Source organism: Molothrus aeneus, chromosome 14 (assembly GCF_037042795.1).
Source record: "Molothrus aeneus isolate 106 chromosome 14, BPBGC_Maene_1.0, whole genome shotgun sequence".
Taxonomy (NCBI): Eukaryota; Metazoa; Chordata; class Aves; order Passeriformes; family Icteridae; genus Molothrus; species Molothrus aeneus.
The window spans coordinates 19347820-19364290 of NC_089659.1; the positions used below are offsets into that span (position 1 = coordinate 19347820).

General features: G+C 50.7%; 1 protein-coding gene across 4 annotated transcripts in view; it reads left to right on the top strand.

The window, feature by feature from the left end:
• The window catches only part of FGF13 (fibroblast growth factor 13), a 205319-nt gene extending 196174 nt beyond the window's left edge, over positions 1-9145 (top strand). For all 4 annotated transcript variants that reach the window (XM_066559278.1, XM_066559281.1, XM_066559279.1 and 1 more), the window contains 2 exons: positions 4481-4679; positions 5116-9145. In XM_066559278.1, the coding sequence (XP_066415375.1) occupies positions 4481-4679; positions 5116-5252 (336 nt within the window). In that variant the 3' untranslated portion in view covers positions 5253-9145. The remainder of the gene's footprint in view (positions 1-4480; positions 4680-5115) is intronic.
• The last annotated feature ends 7326 nt before the right edge of the window (positions 9146-16471 follow it).

Sequence of the window (16471 nt, forward strand, 5' to 3'; positions counted from 1 at the left end):
ACTCACTGCAGGATCTGTGCAAACTCAGCACAAACTCACCTCAGGGTCAGTGCAAACTCACTGCAGGATCTGTGCAAACTCAGCACAAACTCACCTGAGGGTCTGTGCAAGCTCACCTCAGGGTCAGTGCAAACTCACCTGCTTGGGCTGTGCAAACTCAGCACAAACTCACCTGAGGGTCAGTGCAAACTCACCTGCAGGGTCAGTGCAAACTCACTGCAGAGTCTGTGCAAACTCACCTCAGGGTCAGTGCAAACTCAGCACAAACTCACCTCAGGGTCAGTGCAAACTCAGCACAAACTCACCTCAGGGTCAGTGCAAACTCACCTCAGGGTCAGTGCAAACTCAGCACAAACTCACCTCAGGGTCAGTGCAAACTCACCTGCAAGGCCATGGCCAGAGGGATGCTCCTCCCTGAGCTGAGCCAGCGCCTGTCCCAAAAGCCCCCAGAGCCTTCTGGAGAAGGGGACAGTCACAGTCCCATGGCCAAAGAGCCCTCCAGGACCTGTGCGTGCAGAGCAGGAGCTGTTCCCACTGGATCACCAGGACTCCTCAAAACAGGGAAACGCCAGCAGCAAGGACAGCACGGTGGGGCTGGAACCTGTCTGTGCAAATGTGCTGCTCTGATCCAAAATGCACTGCTGTAAGGGAATTGTCATTTGCCATGGCTGCAGCAAACGGCTCCTGGGGACCAGGAAATCCCAGCTCCTTCAGACTGCTCACACTGGGGATCTGAAAGCTGCTCCTCCTGATAACATGAAAGCTGAAGTGTTCCCATCCTGTGCTGCTGATAGCACTGCACATTAGAGGGTGATGGTCCAGAGGATACACCCTGGAACTTCACATGCCAAGATGGGGAAAATCAATCTCTGTTAATAAAAAAAGGCAGGCTCACTGGTGCAGAAAATCACTACTCTGGAGCCTTAACGAGACTCCTTCAAAAATTCATGATTATAAAATGGAATCCTGGGCTACATTATAGTTCTGAAAGAAATTGGGATATGGAGGGGAAAAAAAATCCAATTTTCATTAAGTGGAGAAAATAAAGGATAAATCCTATACACAGACATAGTCATTGATCACAAGGAATATAATTACATGCTCAATATATAAGAACATTTTCCAAGTTTCCCAAGTACACAATACTTTTCTTGAATACTTTTCAAAGTTCAGTTCTCCTTTCTTGCTGTTTACTCATGCCTCTAGCACTAAGTCCATCTGAACAAAATCTGTGCTTGTTCTAATAAACTGCTGTAGGGTTTGTTCTATCTGGGATTGACCAATCCCAGAACAATATTTGAACAATCTGGGATTGTCTTAATATCCTGCTGCAGGATATTCAACCTGGGTGAGAGAAACATTGAACAAACCCAGTTCTGCCCTCATGACTGGAAGAATTTGGTGGTGGCCCCTGCTGATGGTATCCAAGGTGCAAATTCAGAATGCAGTAAATGGCAGAGAGCAAACATCTTCTCCTGCCCCTGTTCCCTGAGCATCAGCCATCCCAGCAAGGGGCTCTGAACTCCCTCCTCGCAGCCAGGCTTCCCCTTGTGGGTCTGGGGAGGCTGAATTCCTGCTCCAGACTCATTGGAAGCACAGAATCATTAACATGCAGTCCTGCAGGGTAGGTGCCTGTGATGGCTGATAATTCGGAGGGGTTTTGCCCTCAGATATGTCTTCTGCACAAATAGAGCAGGAAGAATTCGAGATTGGCTTTTATGATATTTTAGCTTTCAGGGTTGGCATTCTGTAATGTAGCCTGAATTATTTTAGATGTAATCTAGTCAGCTGCCTGGAAATACAGCTACTCTAAGTGTATAAAAAAGGCCACAAGGCCTTTTTTCCATATTATCATACACCAAATTATTACTTTTTAATTATTTTTCACATGTTCAGTGCAGCTACAGATTTGTAAATGAAGGAACCTTTCAGCAGTTCAGCTGATCAGCTGAAAACCAAGAAGCAGCCCCTGACAGTTCATCTTCCTGCTTGCTTAAGCGTGGCTGAGTCACGACTACAGAGAATCCAGCACTGTCTTTTTTATTTATTCATTCATTCATTCAGTGTTAAGGGTGGATGTGTGAGGGGCTTGAGTGACTGCAGTTTATTGTCATGTAGGTGCCATCATCAGTGACTTTTGAGGTAAGCAGAGATGGAAATACTGTTTCACAGAAAGAATTCTTTTAATCTCTCTTGTGTCATAATGTATCCATACCAGTGGACTTTCCAGAACTCATCTGCATTGTTTTCATTGCAAGAGGACAGCTGAGAGACAGGAAAAACCCGGCCTTGGAACTGAACACTTGTGTTTATACATGTTCCATGGGATTGACTGTGTGAGCTGGAAAGTGCCAGTGTTATTTGGGGCCCTCAGCCCTCTCCTGACTTTAGCAAGCCTTGCTCAGTGTATTGCTGCAGAATTTCCAGCAGAGATGCCATGCTGGCCAGTCTGCAGCTCTGCACTGGAGCCTGAGTGGGTGTGGGTGTGCTCATGGAAGTGCTGTCCGTGCTCAGGTGGGCTGGCACGGCCAGGCTCAGAGAAGCCCATTTCCACTGGGATGCCCCGTGCTGCCCTTCCTCACTCAGAGCCTCCTGCAGTGCTGAGCAGCTGCTCAGGGGCAGGCAGAGCCCTGCAGCCTCTGGGGCTGCCCAGGGGGCTCCTGGCTGGGCAGGGGATGCCAGGGCACCTTGCTGAGCTGCAGGTGCCAGCCTTAGAAAGGGCCCGGGTCCCTGGCAGCCCCGGGGATGAGGGGCTCTGCTTTAGGGCCCAAGCACCTGGGAGAGAATAGGGGATGTGCCAACTTTAGAAAGGGCACGGGTCCCTGGCAGCCCCGGGGATGAGGGGCTCTGCTTTAGGGCCCAAGCACCTGCGGGGGAATAGGGAATGTGCCAACTTTAGAAAGGGCAGCCCCAGGGATGAGGGGCTCTGCTTTGGGGCCCAAGCACCTGGGGAGGAATAGGGAATGTGCCAACTTTAGAAAGGGCAGCCCCGGGGATGAGGGGCTCTGCTTTGGGGCCCAAGCACCTGGGAGAGAATAGGGAATGTGCCAGCCTTAGAAAGGGCACGGGTCCCTGGCAGCCCCGGGGATGAGGGGCTCTGCTTTGGGGCCCAAGCACCTGGGGGGAATGTGTCTGGTAACTGGGTGTGTTATGGAGAGGTGTATTTCTGTTTGTCAAGAGAGGATCCAGCCCCTGCAGCTCCTGCAGGGCTGCTGCTCACTCTGAGGTGAACCTGAGAGCTCCAGGGGAAATGTTGGGGTTCTGTTTGCAGTCTGACCCTCTGCTGCTGTATACAAGCAGGCCTTTTGTACCCAAACCAGCTCCAAATTACTGTACATAAACCATAATCTGCCAGTGGGAGCACTGTAGTTTTCCATTTTGCTGCTAATTGGATGATATCCTTCTTTAGTCTTTGTTACCATGGCTGGTGCTGGGCAGAGAACAGTGAGGGAAGGCTTTTATGCAGAAATCTTACAAAAATGCAATGACTGTCCCTATTTGACAGCAATTGAAACCAATTGTCAATTAACTAAATAACAACCAATTAGCTTAAAGGGAAAAAAAAAAGAAAATTGCTTGCTTCACATTCTTTGTTGAAGCAAATGCCAGTCAGAGAATGGGAGCTTTTTTCTTTCTCTTGTAAAGACAAAATGGCAAAAGATGTGCAGCAAATGCAGAGTGGTGGGGTTTTTTTTTTTAATACCATCCTTTTCTCACATGAGAATATTTTAGAAACTAGATAGGAATATCTTAAGCTCCTGAGACATTTAATTTCCTGTGATATTTTAAAATCAAAATTACAATCATTATACAAGCACAATTTTTCCTCCTTTCTTTCACGCCCCTGTGGGGTACTGGCAGCACGAGGGCAGCTCCCCTGCAGCTGGCTGCCTTCACAAGGGGAGGCCAGCAAACATCTGGCTGCTCTGTGGTGCACACTGAGGCACGACTGAGATGGTAACGAAGACCAAACCCTTCCCCTTGCATATTTTGGAGTCCATAGCTGAGATGTTGCCAGAACTCGTAACGTTCAAAGGCCAAAGGAGCCAGGGCTGTTGGGGTTAGGGAGAGAAACCATTTAGTGCTGGCACGGGTGCTCTGCTCAGCTGAGGGCAGCAGGTAATGCACAGAGCTCCCTCTGCGCTCTCCCTGCCTGCAGGGCTGCACCACAGCCGCTCCCAGGGACACAGCTCCGTGTCTGCCTGACATCCATTAGCTGCACCAATCAATAAATCCTCTGACTTTTTACTCATTGTTCACAAAGATCTTATTACATTCTGCTTAGAGCTGCTCACAGCATCATTTCACAGGTTTCAAATTGTGTTACTCCTTTGTTAATACTTGTAGGACCCATGTTTCATAACTGGATGGTTGAGGATGAGAGGTATGACTTCTAACCATTCAGAAAGCACTGGATGTTGGATGCTTTTTCATTAACTGATGTGAGATTTGCACATATTGATCTGTTGCTTTTTTACAGGAACATTTTACACCCGAATGCAAGTTCAAAGAATCAGTATTTGAAAACTACTATGTGACATATTCCTCAATGATCTACAGACAGCAACAGTCTGGCCGGGGTTGGTATTTGGGTCTTAACAAAGAAGGAGAAATAATGAAAGGAAACCATGTGAAGAAAAATAAACCTGCAGCACACTTTCTTCCAAAACCCTTAAAAGGTAATTGCTTGGGTTTGCTCCATTCATCTGAACTGATACTGTGTTGTGTTTAATTCCTGTGCTTGTATATTTGACATGTCCAGCTGCTTACATAACAGAGTGTAATATTCTGTAACGCGGTGTTTGTCTCAGCAGAGTTCCAACAGGTTAAATCACAACTACTGACGGTGCTTCTTCTCTGTTTGTAAGGAAATGCTGATTTTTGTCAGCTTAGCTCTGTCCTGCAGGGCTGTGTAAGTGCAGTGGGAGAGGGAGGAGTGGTTTTCCCCTTCAGTAAAATGTCCTTCCACTGAGGAGGGTCTCAGAGGTTCTCAGGGAGTGGTTGAATGGAAGGGCTCTCCCCGCCCTGGGCGTTTGTCTCTCCTTGCACTGCGTGTCAGAGCTGCTTTGCCCCAGCCCCAGCTGTGCTGATGTTCTGCTCTCTCTTGCCTTGCAGTGGCCATGTACAAAGAGCCTTCCCTCCACGATCTCACAGAGTTCTCCAGGTCTGGAAGTGGGACCCCAACAAAGAGCAGAAGCGTTTCAGGAGTGCTAAACGGGGGTAAATCCATGAGCCAGAACGAGTCCACGTAGCCAGGTTGAGGCCAGCCAAGTGCTCTCTAAAGAACCTTACCTCTGGATGCAGTTGAATTCTTACTTGCAGTCTTTCATCCAAACCCTCAGGTGCCCAGGACACGGCACCAGCTCGCATAGGTCACCCGTTTATCAGCCATTAGATCTTCTGGTTGGCAAAGGATAATCCCCAGGCATGTAGAATGTGCTTGTGCACACCACAAGGCAGTTGGACAGCAGCAGACACAGCTGGGGGAAAGCCTCCGAGAAGAAATGTCCAGCTCTTTCTCTCTCTCACTTTTTCTTTCTCTCTTTTTCTCTCTCTCTCCTATGCTTTGTGGAAAACGAAACAAAAACATTTCACAGCATTCACTGCTGATAAGAATTTGCTTTCCAACTCAGAAAAAGACCACTTTTGCTCTTCAAAGGAAATTTTAATGCTTGTATGTTTTATAGGGGCAAACAAAAAACAAATACATAAACTCTGTTGTTTCCTTGGCTTACCGTTTTATATCTAAGGCTTGATAAAAAAAATGTATCCTTTAATTTGGAATAGTGCAACTTTTTGATTTCTGAACTCCAATGGGTCTTTAAAGCTATGTCTTTAAAAAAAATAATTCAAAATTCAGGGTTGGAACTGAGAGTTGGTGTCTCAGGCTCAAGCAAACAGTGTTCTTGTGGTTTTAAACACAATGAAATATAAATTTTTATAGATTTGTAGTTTCTGGTAAAGTTCTTGTGCTAACCCCAGTCTGTAGGAATTGAGTTGTTTTGTCATCCCAAGTGGAAGTTAACAGAAAGGGATAAAATTATCCTCCAGTGTAGATTTCTCTTAATTCCATTTTGTGTGTCATGTTAAACTATCGTTGTGGCTTCTTTTCTAAAGACAGAAACTGTGGAATTAAGGTGACTTAATTTTTTTATAAGAAACGTCTTATTTGTAAAAGTCCTTTCACTGTAACGGGCACGTGAATATTGTGTAGGAGGAAGCGTTAGGACAGGCTACCCCTAAACAACATATACGTATACTGCTATTGGAAACAATCCTTTAAAAAATGTAGTTAGGTTTCCATTTAGGTCATCATGTCTGTTGCATGGGAGAAAGTTGGAATATTGGCATAGAGTTGCATGATGTGTCAGATTTTGTGCATTAATCATCGTTGGATTCTGTGCTCCAAAACTGAATTAGTTCTGTGCAGGCAGCTTTCTGCCTGGTACAAAAAAGTTGTTTATTATTTGTTGTATACACAACCATGCACTGAATAAACTATTTATATTAAGATGTACTTTTTAAAAAAGCTTGTTTGATTGTATGCTGTACATCCATGGTTAATTTGAAGGGAAAAGGGTTGGTAATTAAATTATAAAGTTACAAAATGTTCAAAATTAATTGTAATTAATGTTCAAAATCTTTCTGTGTGACGGTCATTCCCTGTAACGCCATACATACAGAAATTCAAACTTTCTTTGCTTTTGGGCACTGTCAGAGCTGGTCCTGCGTGTGCCCAGCTGAGATACTCAAACACAGCCACACTTGGTGTCTCCAGGCCTTGGGAATGAGCTCTGAGCTGAGCTGAGCTTTGCTGAGCTGAGCTGGGCTGAGCTGAGCTGAGCTGAGCTGGGCTGAGCTGGGCTGTGCTGCTGGCCCCAGAGCTGCCCCTCTATGCCCTGAGCCACCCCTGCTCCCTGTGTGCCCCCTCTGGCAGCTCCAGCCCTGCTGGATGGAGGCTCAGCACACCTGGGGATGCTCAGCACACCTGGGGGATGCTCAGCACACCTGGGGATGCTCAGCACACCTGGGGATGCTCAGCACACCTGGGGGAAAGCATGTCTCTCTCCTGCCTTTTCTCTCTGCAGAAAAACTTTCCAGGAAAACTTTGCTCATCTGCAGCATCCAGGCAGCTCTGACAGGGGAGCTTCACTGGTCAGGGTGTTCCAAGAAGTCCTAGCAGGGACAAGTTTTCATCCTGGGTGGCTGAAGAACCAGTTCTGGAAGACAATAGAATGGAAATGGAGGCAAAAATCTGCCCCTAAATGTTAGGCTGAAATGCAAGTGAGACTTTTTGTTGTCTGCTCTGTGTTCCTCCCACCTGACCGAGCTGGAATTAAAGCAGCTTTAAGGTCAGGGCTGAGAGAGAAGGGGAGGAGATTGTTTCAGATCAAACCTCCAGATTCGTTGTTTCATGGCAAATAGCAAGTGAAGAGCTCTGGCCTGCTCTCAGAGGGGCCAGGCTTCCCCAGCTCACCCCTTTCCACAGGGTGAAGGAAGTGGGAGCACATCCAGACTGCAGAAATCCTTAACAAACTGAAGATGTGGACATGATTGCTCCAGAGGTTCTGATAACTCAGTGGGTCTGGATCATCTCTGCCCTTCAACTAAATGTGGGATGTCCTTGGGGAATATTTCAGCACCCATAAATTAGAAAGTTACACAGATTTTCTTCTGGATAATACCTTCATTTGAGAAATCTGCTAAATGTTGGGGAAATGCCAGTTTGGATGCTGGCCTATCAGAGCAGAGAGGCACTGGCAAAGCTCCTCTGCTGTGCCACAGAGTGGCAGAGGGCAGGAAGATGCACACCTGGAGTAAGGAAAAGCCCAGGGGCTGCTGTGGCTCCAAGCCCAAAGCTCCTGTGAGCACCGAGCACCTGCAGAACGGGGTCCTGGGCCCTTCTGGCATTGCCAGGGCTGGGGATGCCTTCACCTGCCCCTTGTCCTGTGCCTGCCCCTCCAGCAGCGCTGCCCACCCGCTCCCAGCAGCTTCTGACCCAGCTGGGCTTCACCTGGCAGAGCCCAGAGCACTCGGGGCTGGCAGAGAAGCCCACCCCAGCCAGGAGCAGGGCAGCCCTGCAGGCAGGAGCACAGCCCTCACTGCTGCCTTGGGAGCCCCTGGCAGAGCTGCCTCCTCAGGGGCCTTGCAGGGCTCCAGCCCTGCTGCTCGGCCTGCCTTGGGGCTGAGCCAGAGGGGGGAGAGCTGCTCTCTGAACACAGAGACCTTTGTTGCTTCTCAGTTTGATTTTCCTCATGCTACCTCAGCATGGTTGTGTCTCTGTGGCCTCTTGCTCAGCCCCATTCCTTGCTGGCACGATGGAAGCAGCTTAGTGCCAGCCTGGGCTGTGCCCAGGGGAGCCCAGGGAGGAGCAGAGCCCCTGCAGCCCCTCCTGCTGCCCCCCTGCAGCCCCTCCTGCTGCCCCCCTGCAGCTCCTCCTGCAGCTCATCCTGCAGCTCATCCTGCTAGCTCAGAGATGCTGTGGCACACCCAGGGATGCTGTGGCACACCCAGAGAGGCTGTGGTGCCCAGGGATGCTGTGGCACACCCAGGGATGCTGTGGCACCCCCAGGGATGCTGTGGCACCCCCAGAGATGCTGTATCACACCCAGGGATGCTGTGGCACCCCCAGAGATGCTGTATCACACCCAGAGATGCTGTGGCACCCCCAGGGATGCTGTGGCACTCCCAGGGATGCTGTATCACACCCAGGTATGCTGTATCACACCCAGGGATGCTGTATCACACCCAGGGATGCTGTATCACACCCAGGGATGCTGTGGCACCCCCAGAGATGCTGTGGCACACCCAGAGATGCTGTATCACACCCAGGGATGCTGTGGCACACCCAGGGATGCTGTGGCACCCCCAGAGATGCTGTATCACACCCAGGGATGCTGTGGCACCCCCAGGGATGCTGTGGCACCCCCAGGGATGCTGTATCACACCCAGGCTCTCCCAGCTGAGCCCAGGGGCAGCCAGGCCTGGCAGAGCTCTGCTGTGTCTGAGTATCTCTGTGTGAGAGCAGGGCCAGCTCCATGGGGTTTGTGTCTCCCTGACATCTCCTTGACCAGGAACTTTTGCAGGACAGAATCTGTACGTAACAACCTCCTATCTTCTAATAAATAATTCTCTCTTAAACAAACTCTCCTGTCTGGGTTCTGGTTTTTATCACTGCAGACTTTATAAGGGCTCTCAGCTCCAGCAGCAGCAGTACCACACCATGGCTTCGCTTTCCCTGGGACAGAGACCCTCAGGATTAGAATTCTCCTTTCCCTGTCCTGAACCAGAGAGGGGCAGCTTGAGTGGTCAGCCCAAGGCCAGCAAAGATGGGTGTTCCAGTTTTCTGGACCCTCAGCATGCTGGGTGAAGGACACAAGGTGTGATGTGTTTTACCAGCTCAGAGAATGGCTGCTCTAAATGCTGCAGCTCACTTTCCTCCTTGATGTAATACCAAGACAAAAATGACATATAAGTACAGTAGAAAGCCTATTTAAAATAAATTCATTTCTTAGGGAAAAGCCCTGCCTTGCAATTTATCCTGAGTGACTCCAGCTTTGGCCTTTTTCAGAAATTTCTGGGGACATGTCCTTGACAACAAGAAATTTCCAATTCACGAGGTAAGATTTTAAGACACTCTCTTCCCAGGCATGAGTGAGCTGAGCTGGTCATGCCTTTTGGAGAGCAGGTCCTGAAATGAGCTGGGCTTGCTGCTGTACAATGGTTTTATTGCTGAGCAGCTCCAGTGGCAGATCTCACCCTGCTTTGAGGACACACCACATCACTTTGGGGGACACTCAGTCACCTTCTGCAGCTCCTCTCAAGGAAACGTTGAAATATTAAAAGAAAACCCAAATTTGAAACACATTTTACATTAATCAGAAAAATTGATGTAATAAATTATTCTATTTCATCAGGAATTAGGAGACAACTTACAGGGTTCCCTTCAAAGATCATTATTAATGATTTGAAATTCAAGAGTCTTTTATACCACGTATGGAAAATTACTTTCAAGCACTCGTAGGCCTGGCTTTTTCCCCAGTTATGTTTGGCCATTCTCACCCAAACCCAGCAGCTGGAGGGGCAGGATGAACGCTCTCATGTCCAGGGGGCTCAGCCCTGGGCTCTCACACTCCTCTGAGCTGTCTGCAGGCACAGGACAGGGGCACAGGGCCCATCACAGGAGGGAGAGATGTCCTGTGAGGAAGAGGACAGGGCCAGGGCAGGAAGGCAAAGAGGAGCTGGGGGCCCCGGGCTGGGCAGGGGGCACGTTCTGCATGGGGAGCAGCAGAGCTGGACAGGAGAGCACACAGGCACTGCCCAGATCTGTGCTCAGAGCTCAGGGACCCAGGCAGCCTCAGAGCTCACCACAGACCCTGCTCAGGCTCAGCTCCCTGCTGCTTTGAAGAGCCTTTATCTACACCAACATTTCACTCTGCTGCTGAAGAACCTTGGACACTGCCTCATGCATGAGTATGTAACAGTTAATCTAGGAAATACTTTAGATAACAAAATCAACTGGTTCAGAACTTAATTAATCCTGTTTTCTTCCCAAATGGATTCCTTCAAATGATACTTGAAATAGTTTTACTTTCCCCCATTGTCTCTCTAATATACTGATGAACTTTTCCTTCTGAGCTTCTCCTTGTTTTAATTGTCTGCTCATCCAACCATTCCTTCTGATAATTAAGCAAGGTAATAATATAATCTTTAAAAATTAAACTTCTTTTCTTGTTAATCAAAAGCAGAACTTTCATTGCTGTTTAAAGGTGTGGGTTTTTTTTTTACTTTCTTAATTTAAAAGAACAATTACTGCATTTGGAAGTAGTGGCAACACTTGAGAACCCACCTGCCACAGAGCTGGTGAAATTATTTTACATTAACCCCAAAGGTTTTGCATTAGATAACATAATGAGATTTTTCTAGTGAGTTTCAATCAGCAGATCTCACAATCACATAATTGGGGTGGACAGAGCAAAGCAAAGAGCCAAGGAAAGCCTAGAGCAGGCAGGATTATGGGTGCTGCTCTTGCCAGCTCCAGATCAGCAGCAAAGGCAGAACCTTTCCATTCTCAGCACAGGCAGAACCCTTCCATTTCCAGCAAAGGCAGAACCCTTCCATCAGACACATCCTTCCATTTCCAGCACAGGCAGAACCTTTCCATTCTCAGCACAGGCAGAACCCTTCCATCAGACACATCCTTCCATTCTCAGCACAGACAGAACCCTTCCATTTCCAGCACAGGCAGAACCTTTCCATTCTCAGCACAGGCAGAACCTTTCCATTCTCAGCACAGGCAGAACCCTTCCATTTCCAGCAAAGAGAGAACCTTTCAATTTCCAGCACAGGCAGAACCCTTCCATCAGACACATCCTTCCATTCTCAGCAAAGGCAGAACCCTTCCATTTCCAGCACAGGCAGAACCCTTCCATCAGACACATCCTTCCATTTCCAGCAAAGGCAGAACCTTTCCATTCTCAGCACAGGCAGAACCCTTCCATTTCCAGCAAAGAGAGAACCTTTCAATTTCCAGCACAGGCAGAACCCTTCCATTTCCAGCAAAGGCAGAACCCTTCCATTTCCAGCACAGGCAGAACCCTTCCATCAGACACATCCTTCCATTCTCAGCACAGACAGAACCCTTCCATTTCCAGCACAGGCAGAACCCTTCCATCAGACACATCCTTCCATTTCCAGCACAGGCAGAACCCTTCCATCAGACACATCCTTCCATTCTCAGCACAGACAGAACCCTTCCATTTCCAGCACAGGCAGAACCCTTTCATCAGACAGGCAGCAGCCCACTCAGGGTTTCAGTTCTGCTGAGGAGGAAAATGTGTTAAGCACACTGAAATCTGCTAAATACACACACAGACACACACAAATATGCACAGAAGATATAGACACACATAAACACATGCACAGCTTGTGGATAGATAGATAGATAGACAGACAGACAGACAGACAGGCTAGATAGAGCTGTATCCAGCAGTTCGTGTTTGCATATGAAGGTCCCTGGCAAACAGGCTGAGGCTGGGAGGGAGCTGCTGGGGACAGGGCAGCAGCAGCAGGCTCCAGGAGCCCCCCTGAGCTGTGCAGCAGGCTCAGAGCTCACAGCAATCCCCCTGGCAAGGCAGAGAGCTGGCACATGCTGAGGAGATGGAAACCCTGCCAGCCTTGTTCATGGAAGCACCTCCAAGAGCCAGACACTCCCCTGGGTATGGCCTGAGCCCTCTGAGAGCAGCAGGGGAACAAGCAGGGAGGGGAATTGCTCAGCCATGGCATCAAAGGGGAAAGCAGACTCAGTCCCTTGGCCACAGCCAGAGGGAAAGGAGGCAGCTGCTGAACTTCACTAAAAGCTGCACAAAGATCTCCAGTCTTTGGAGGCTGCCGTGGAAATGCAGAAGGGTTTAAGCAGCTGACAGAGATTACAGAGCTGGATGGAGCTTGCCAGGCAAAGGTTAATCACCAGAAGGGTCAAAGGAAATTAAAAGTATATGTGCAAGAGAGTGCTGGAAGAGAGACTAGGCCTGGGAATAACCACGAGTGGGATGGCATTAATGATGACTCAAAAGTGGTGAAAAACTTACTCAAAGCTGGGCTGCCCACAGACCCAGGCACCTGCCTCGGCAGCAGGAGCCTTCATGAAATGCCAACAGGAATCCCAGGCACCAGCTCTGAAGCCCTGGGGCTGATCTCTGCTCTGACTGCCCAGAGCCCAGGCTCAGGCACTCCCTGCCCTCTGCAGAACATCTGTGTCCCAGCAGGGCAGCCACAAGGAGTGAGCCCAGCAGCCTGGGCATCCTGGAGCACACAGCTGAGTGCCAGGGCAGCAGGGCCTGGGCAGCAGGGCAGGGGCAGCAGGGCCTGGGCAGCAGGGCCGGGGCAGCAGGGCCGGGGCAGCAGTGCCAGGGCAGCAGGGCAGGGGCAGCAGTGCCAGGGCAGCAGGGCCAGGGCAGCAGGGCCAGGGCAGCAGGGCCAGGGCAGCAGTGCCAGGGCAGCAGGGCAAGGGCAGCAGTGCCGGGGCAGCAGGGCCGGGGCAGCAGGGCCGGGGCAGCAGTGCCAGGGCAGCAGGGCAGGGGCAGCAGTGCCAGGGCAGCAGGGCCAGGGCAGCAGTGCCAGGGCAGCAGTGCCAGGGCAGCAGGGCAAGGGCAGCAGTGCCGGGGCAGCAGGGCCGGGGCAGCAGGGCCTGGGCAGCAGGGCCTGGGCAGCAGGGCAGGGGCAGCAGTGCCAGGGCAGCAGAGCCGGGGCAGCAGTGCCAGGGCAGCAGGGCTGGGGCAGCAGGGCCTGGGCAGCAGGGCAGGGGCAGCAGTGCCAGGGCAGCAGGGCCTGGGCAGCAGGGCCAGGGCAGCAGGGCTGGGCAGCAGTGCCGGGCAGCAGGGCAGGGGCAGCAGGGCCGGGGCAGCAGGGCCGGGGCAGCAGTGCCGGGGCAGCAGGGCAGGGGCAGCAGGGCAGGGGCAGCAGGGCCGGGGCAGCAGTGCCGGGGCAGCAGGGCAGGGGCAGCAGGGCCGGGGCAGCAGGGCCGGGGCAGCAGGGCCTGGGCAGCAGGGCAGGGGCAGCAGTGCCTGGGCAGCAGGGCCTGGGCAGCAGGGCCTGGGCATCAGTGCCGGGGCAGCAGGGCAGGGGCAGCAGTGCCAGGGCAGCAGTGCCTGGGCAGCAGGGCCGGGGCAGCAGGGCCGGGGCAGCAGGGCAGGGGCAGCAGGGCAGGGGCAGCAGGGCCGGGGCAGCAGGGCCGGGGCAGCAGGGCAGGGGCAGCAGGGCCGGGGCAGCAGGGCAGGGGCAGCAGGGCAGGGGCAGCAGGGCCGGGGCAGCAGTGGCTTTCACTGCTCTATTTACTGCCCAGACCTGGGGCTAAACCCATGCAGTTTCTGTAAATCCAGGAGGAATAAATGCAGGAGGAGAGCACAGAGCTGTACTCTGGGTTTGTGCTGGTTCACATCAGCAGTGGGGACAGAGCTCTGCCAAACCCCTCCTGTGTGCCCAGAAGGCTCTGGGCTGGGAACCCTCAGCAGAACCAGCCAGGAGCTCAGCAGCAAACGTTCCCCTGCCCCACAAGTTCTGCTAGAACAAAAACCTCCTCATCCAAACAGCTCCAGGATCACCTGCCCCTTTAAAAAGCAAATGCTGTGCTATTAAACAAAGTGATGTGTGCCTAAAAGTGCATGAAAAAGAGAGGGCATGGGTAAAAAAGGCAAGGCAAAACATTTTAGGCATGAAAGACAATTGCACATAAATCACTTTTAAAGCCCTTGTTTGTTTAAAATCCAATCTGAAGGCCAAAGTGGAACACTGGAGCTGCAGATTACAGGGAGACCTCTGGACAGCGTGGCCCTCCTTGCTGCACTGCACCTGGCAAGAGGCAATGAGGAAGGGAAACAAGGAAATCTGTCTCTTTTGGAAAGCTGATAAAGAGATAAATTAATTAGAATGAATAACTGTAGAATAAGCGTTTTCTCCTTGCTCTATAATAATGAGGGGATGAACGGGATGGGGAGGCAGCTCAGCTGTGCACAGCTGGGAGCCGAGGTTGGGCAGGGGATCTGGGCTGCTCTGGCTCATCTGCCTCAACAGGAGATTCACTGGCTCAGCACATCTGGAATTAGACCTTGCTCTGTGTCCTGCCTGCAGGAGGCCAGCACAAAATGCAGTGCAGTACAACCCCACATTACCCTGTCCCCAGCTCTCTCACTGCTCTCAGAAAATGGCCCAGCCAGGGCTGTGATGGGGAAAATGTGCTGTTCCTCACCTGTGTTAATGCAGCAGGCTTTGGGGCAACCATTCCAGCTCTTTGTGCATTCTCCACCAGCAGCCCAAGAGGGTGGGAGGGTGAAATCCCCTGCCAGAACCAGCCCTGGCCTCAGTGGCTGAGCTCTCATTGGAGCAGGACCATGATGTGCTCTCAGGAAGGTGCTGTCAAACCTCTCAGGGAGGGCTGCTTTGTAAGGAACCATGATATTTAAACCCTGTGACCTTTTACAAAGTGTAAGATCTGGCTTAAAGGGCAGCCTTCCTCAAATAAATGACTCTGAAACCTCTTAGGTCAGATTTTTTTTAAAAAATCGATAATGGAAAGACATCACATTATTTTACTATGAGAAGATTAATCATTAATATCTTGCAATTAAGCTGCAAGCTGCATTTATTTATGATGTGTTTGTACAGCACCATGCACACCCTTATCTATTATCCAGACCTCAAGGAGTTACTTAGAGCAAATCAATGCAATTTATCGATTAAATTATATAAATACTCTTGGAATTTGGCAAGTGAAAGTTTCCATAGCCGTTCTCAGGTCTCTCATTTATGGGCTGGGAGCTGGCTAATGATAACCTGAAGCAAGCCAAGGAGGCTGGTGAGCCCAGCATGGGCTCCTTGTCTGCCTGTGCTCTCCTGCAGCCCTGCTGGTGCTCCTGGTGCTTGGACAGGGTCAGCTCCTGCTGCTGGGGCAGGGCTGCAGGGCATTGCTCTCCCAGGTAACAGCACAGGAGGAAACGGCCTCAGGTTGCACCAGGGAGGTTTAGACTGGGTTTTAGGAATGCTTTCTTCATGGAAAGCATTTATCCTGCCCAGAGCAGCTGCCCCTGCATCCCTGGCAGTGCCAAGGCCAGGCTGGGCAGGGCTGGGAGCACCTGGGACAGAGGGAGCTGCCCCTGCCATGGCAGGGACCTGGACCAGAGGAGTTTTACGGCCCCTTTGGGGGTTCTGTGCTTTCCTACACTTCCACCTGGCTGCTGCTGCTGGTCTGTGCCCTGGGAAGTGCTTTGGGCCCCTGTGTGGGCAGGCAGCAGCTGCCCACTGCACTCCTGCCCTGGCAGCGCCCAGGGCCCCTCCAAAGCCAGCAAATAAATCCCGAGTGCTCAGGGATCATCAGCTCCTGAGCATCTGAGGCTGAACATCCCGGAGTAATTGACATTCTTGACTGAATCTTCCTGTGCCTCTGCTCCTTATCTATAAAGTGATGATGTTTCTCCCCTGCCTTACTGGGCTGCACAGAGACAAATTAATTAACAGTTTGCATGCAGAATAAACAAACATGACTGGAGTAATGAGTGCCACAGAAAAAACCCTAAACACCAAGAGCAAAGAGTATTTCATCCTCTTCATAACAGTGAGGATGAGCAGGATACAGCAAACAGGAGCTGAGGCCACACGCTGAAGGACATAAAGAAAACAGATTTTTGAATTGCTGCTCCCCCACAGAGACAGGGCCCCCTTCAGAAAACAGCATTTGATCTGTAATGAGCCATCCCTGGCAGCCCAGGAATGGTGCTGCAGGTCAGGATAAGGCTTCTCCCACTCCTTGCATGCTTGGCTTTGGAGTTGGACCACTGTAACAGAAACTTGCCTGTTAGCTTTTATAACTTACTAGAAGCTTAATAAAGCTTATGGAGTTTATCTGTATTATCAGCTGGGCAGAACCAGGCCCTCTGAAAGTGCTTTTGTTAAATCTGCAGTGGTTCAAGTTATCCTG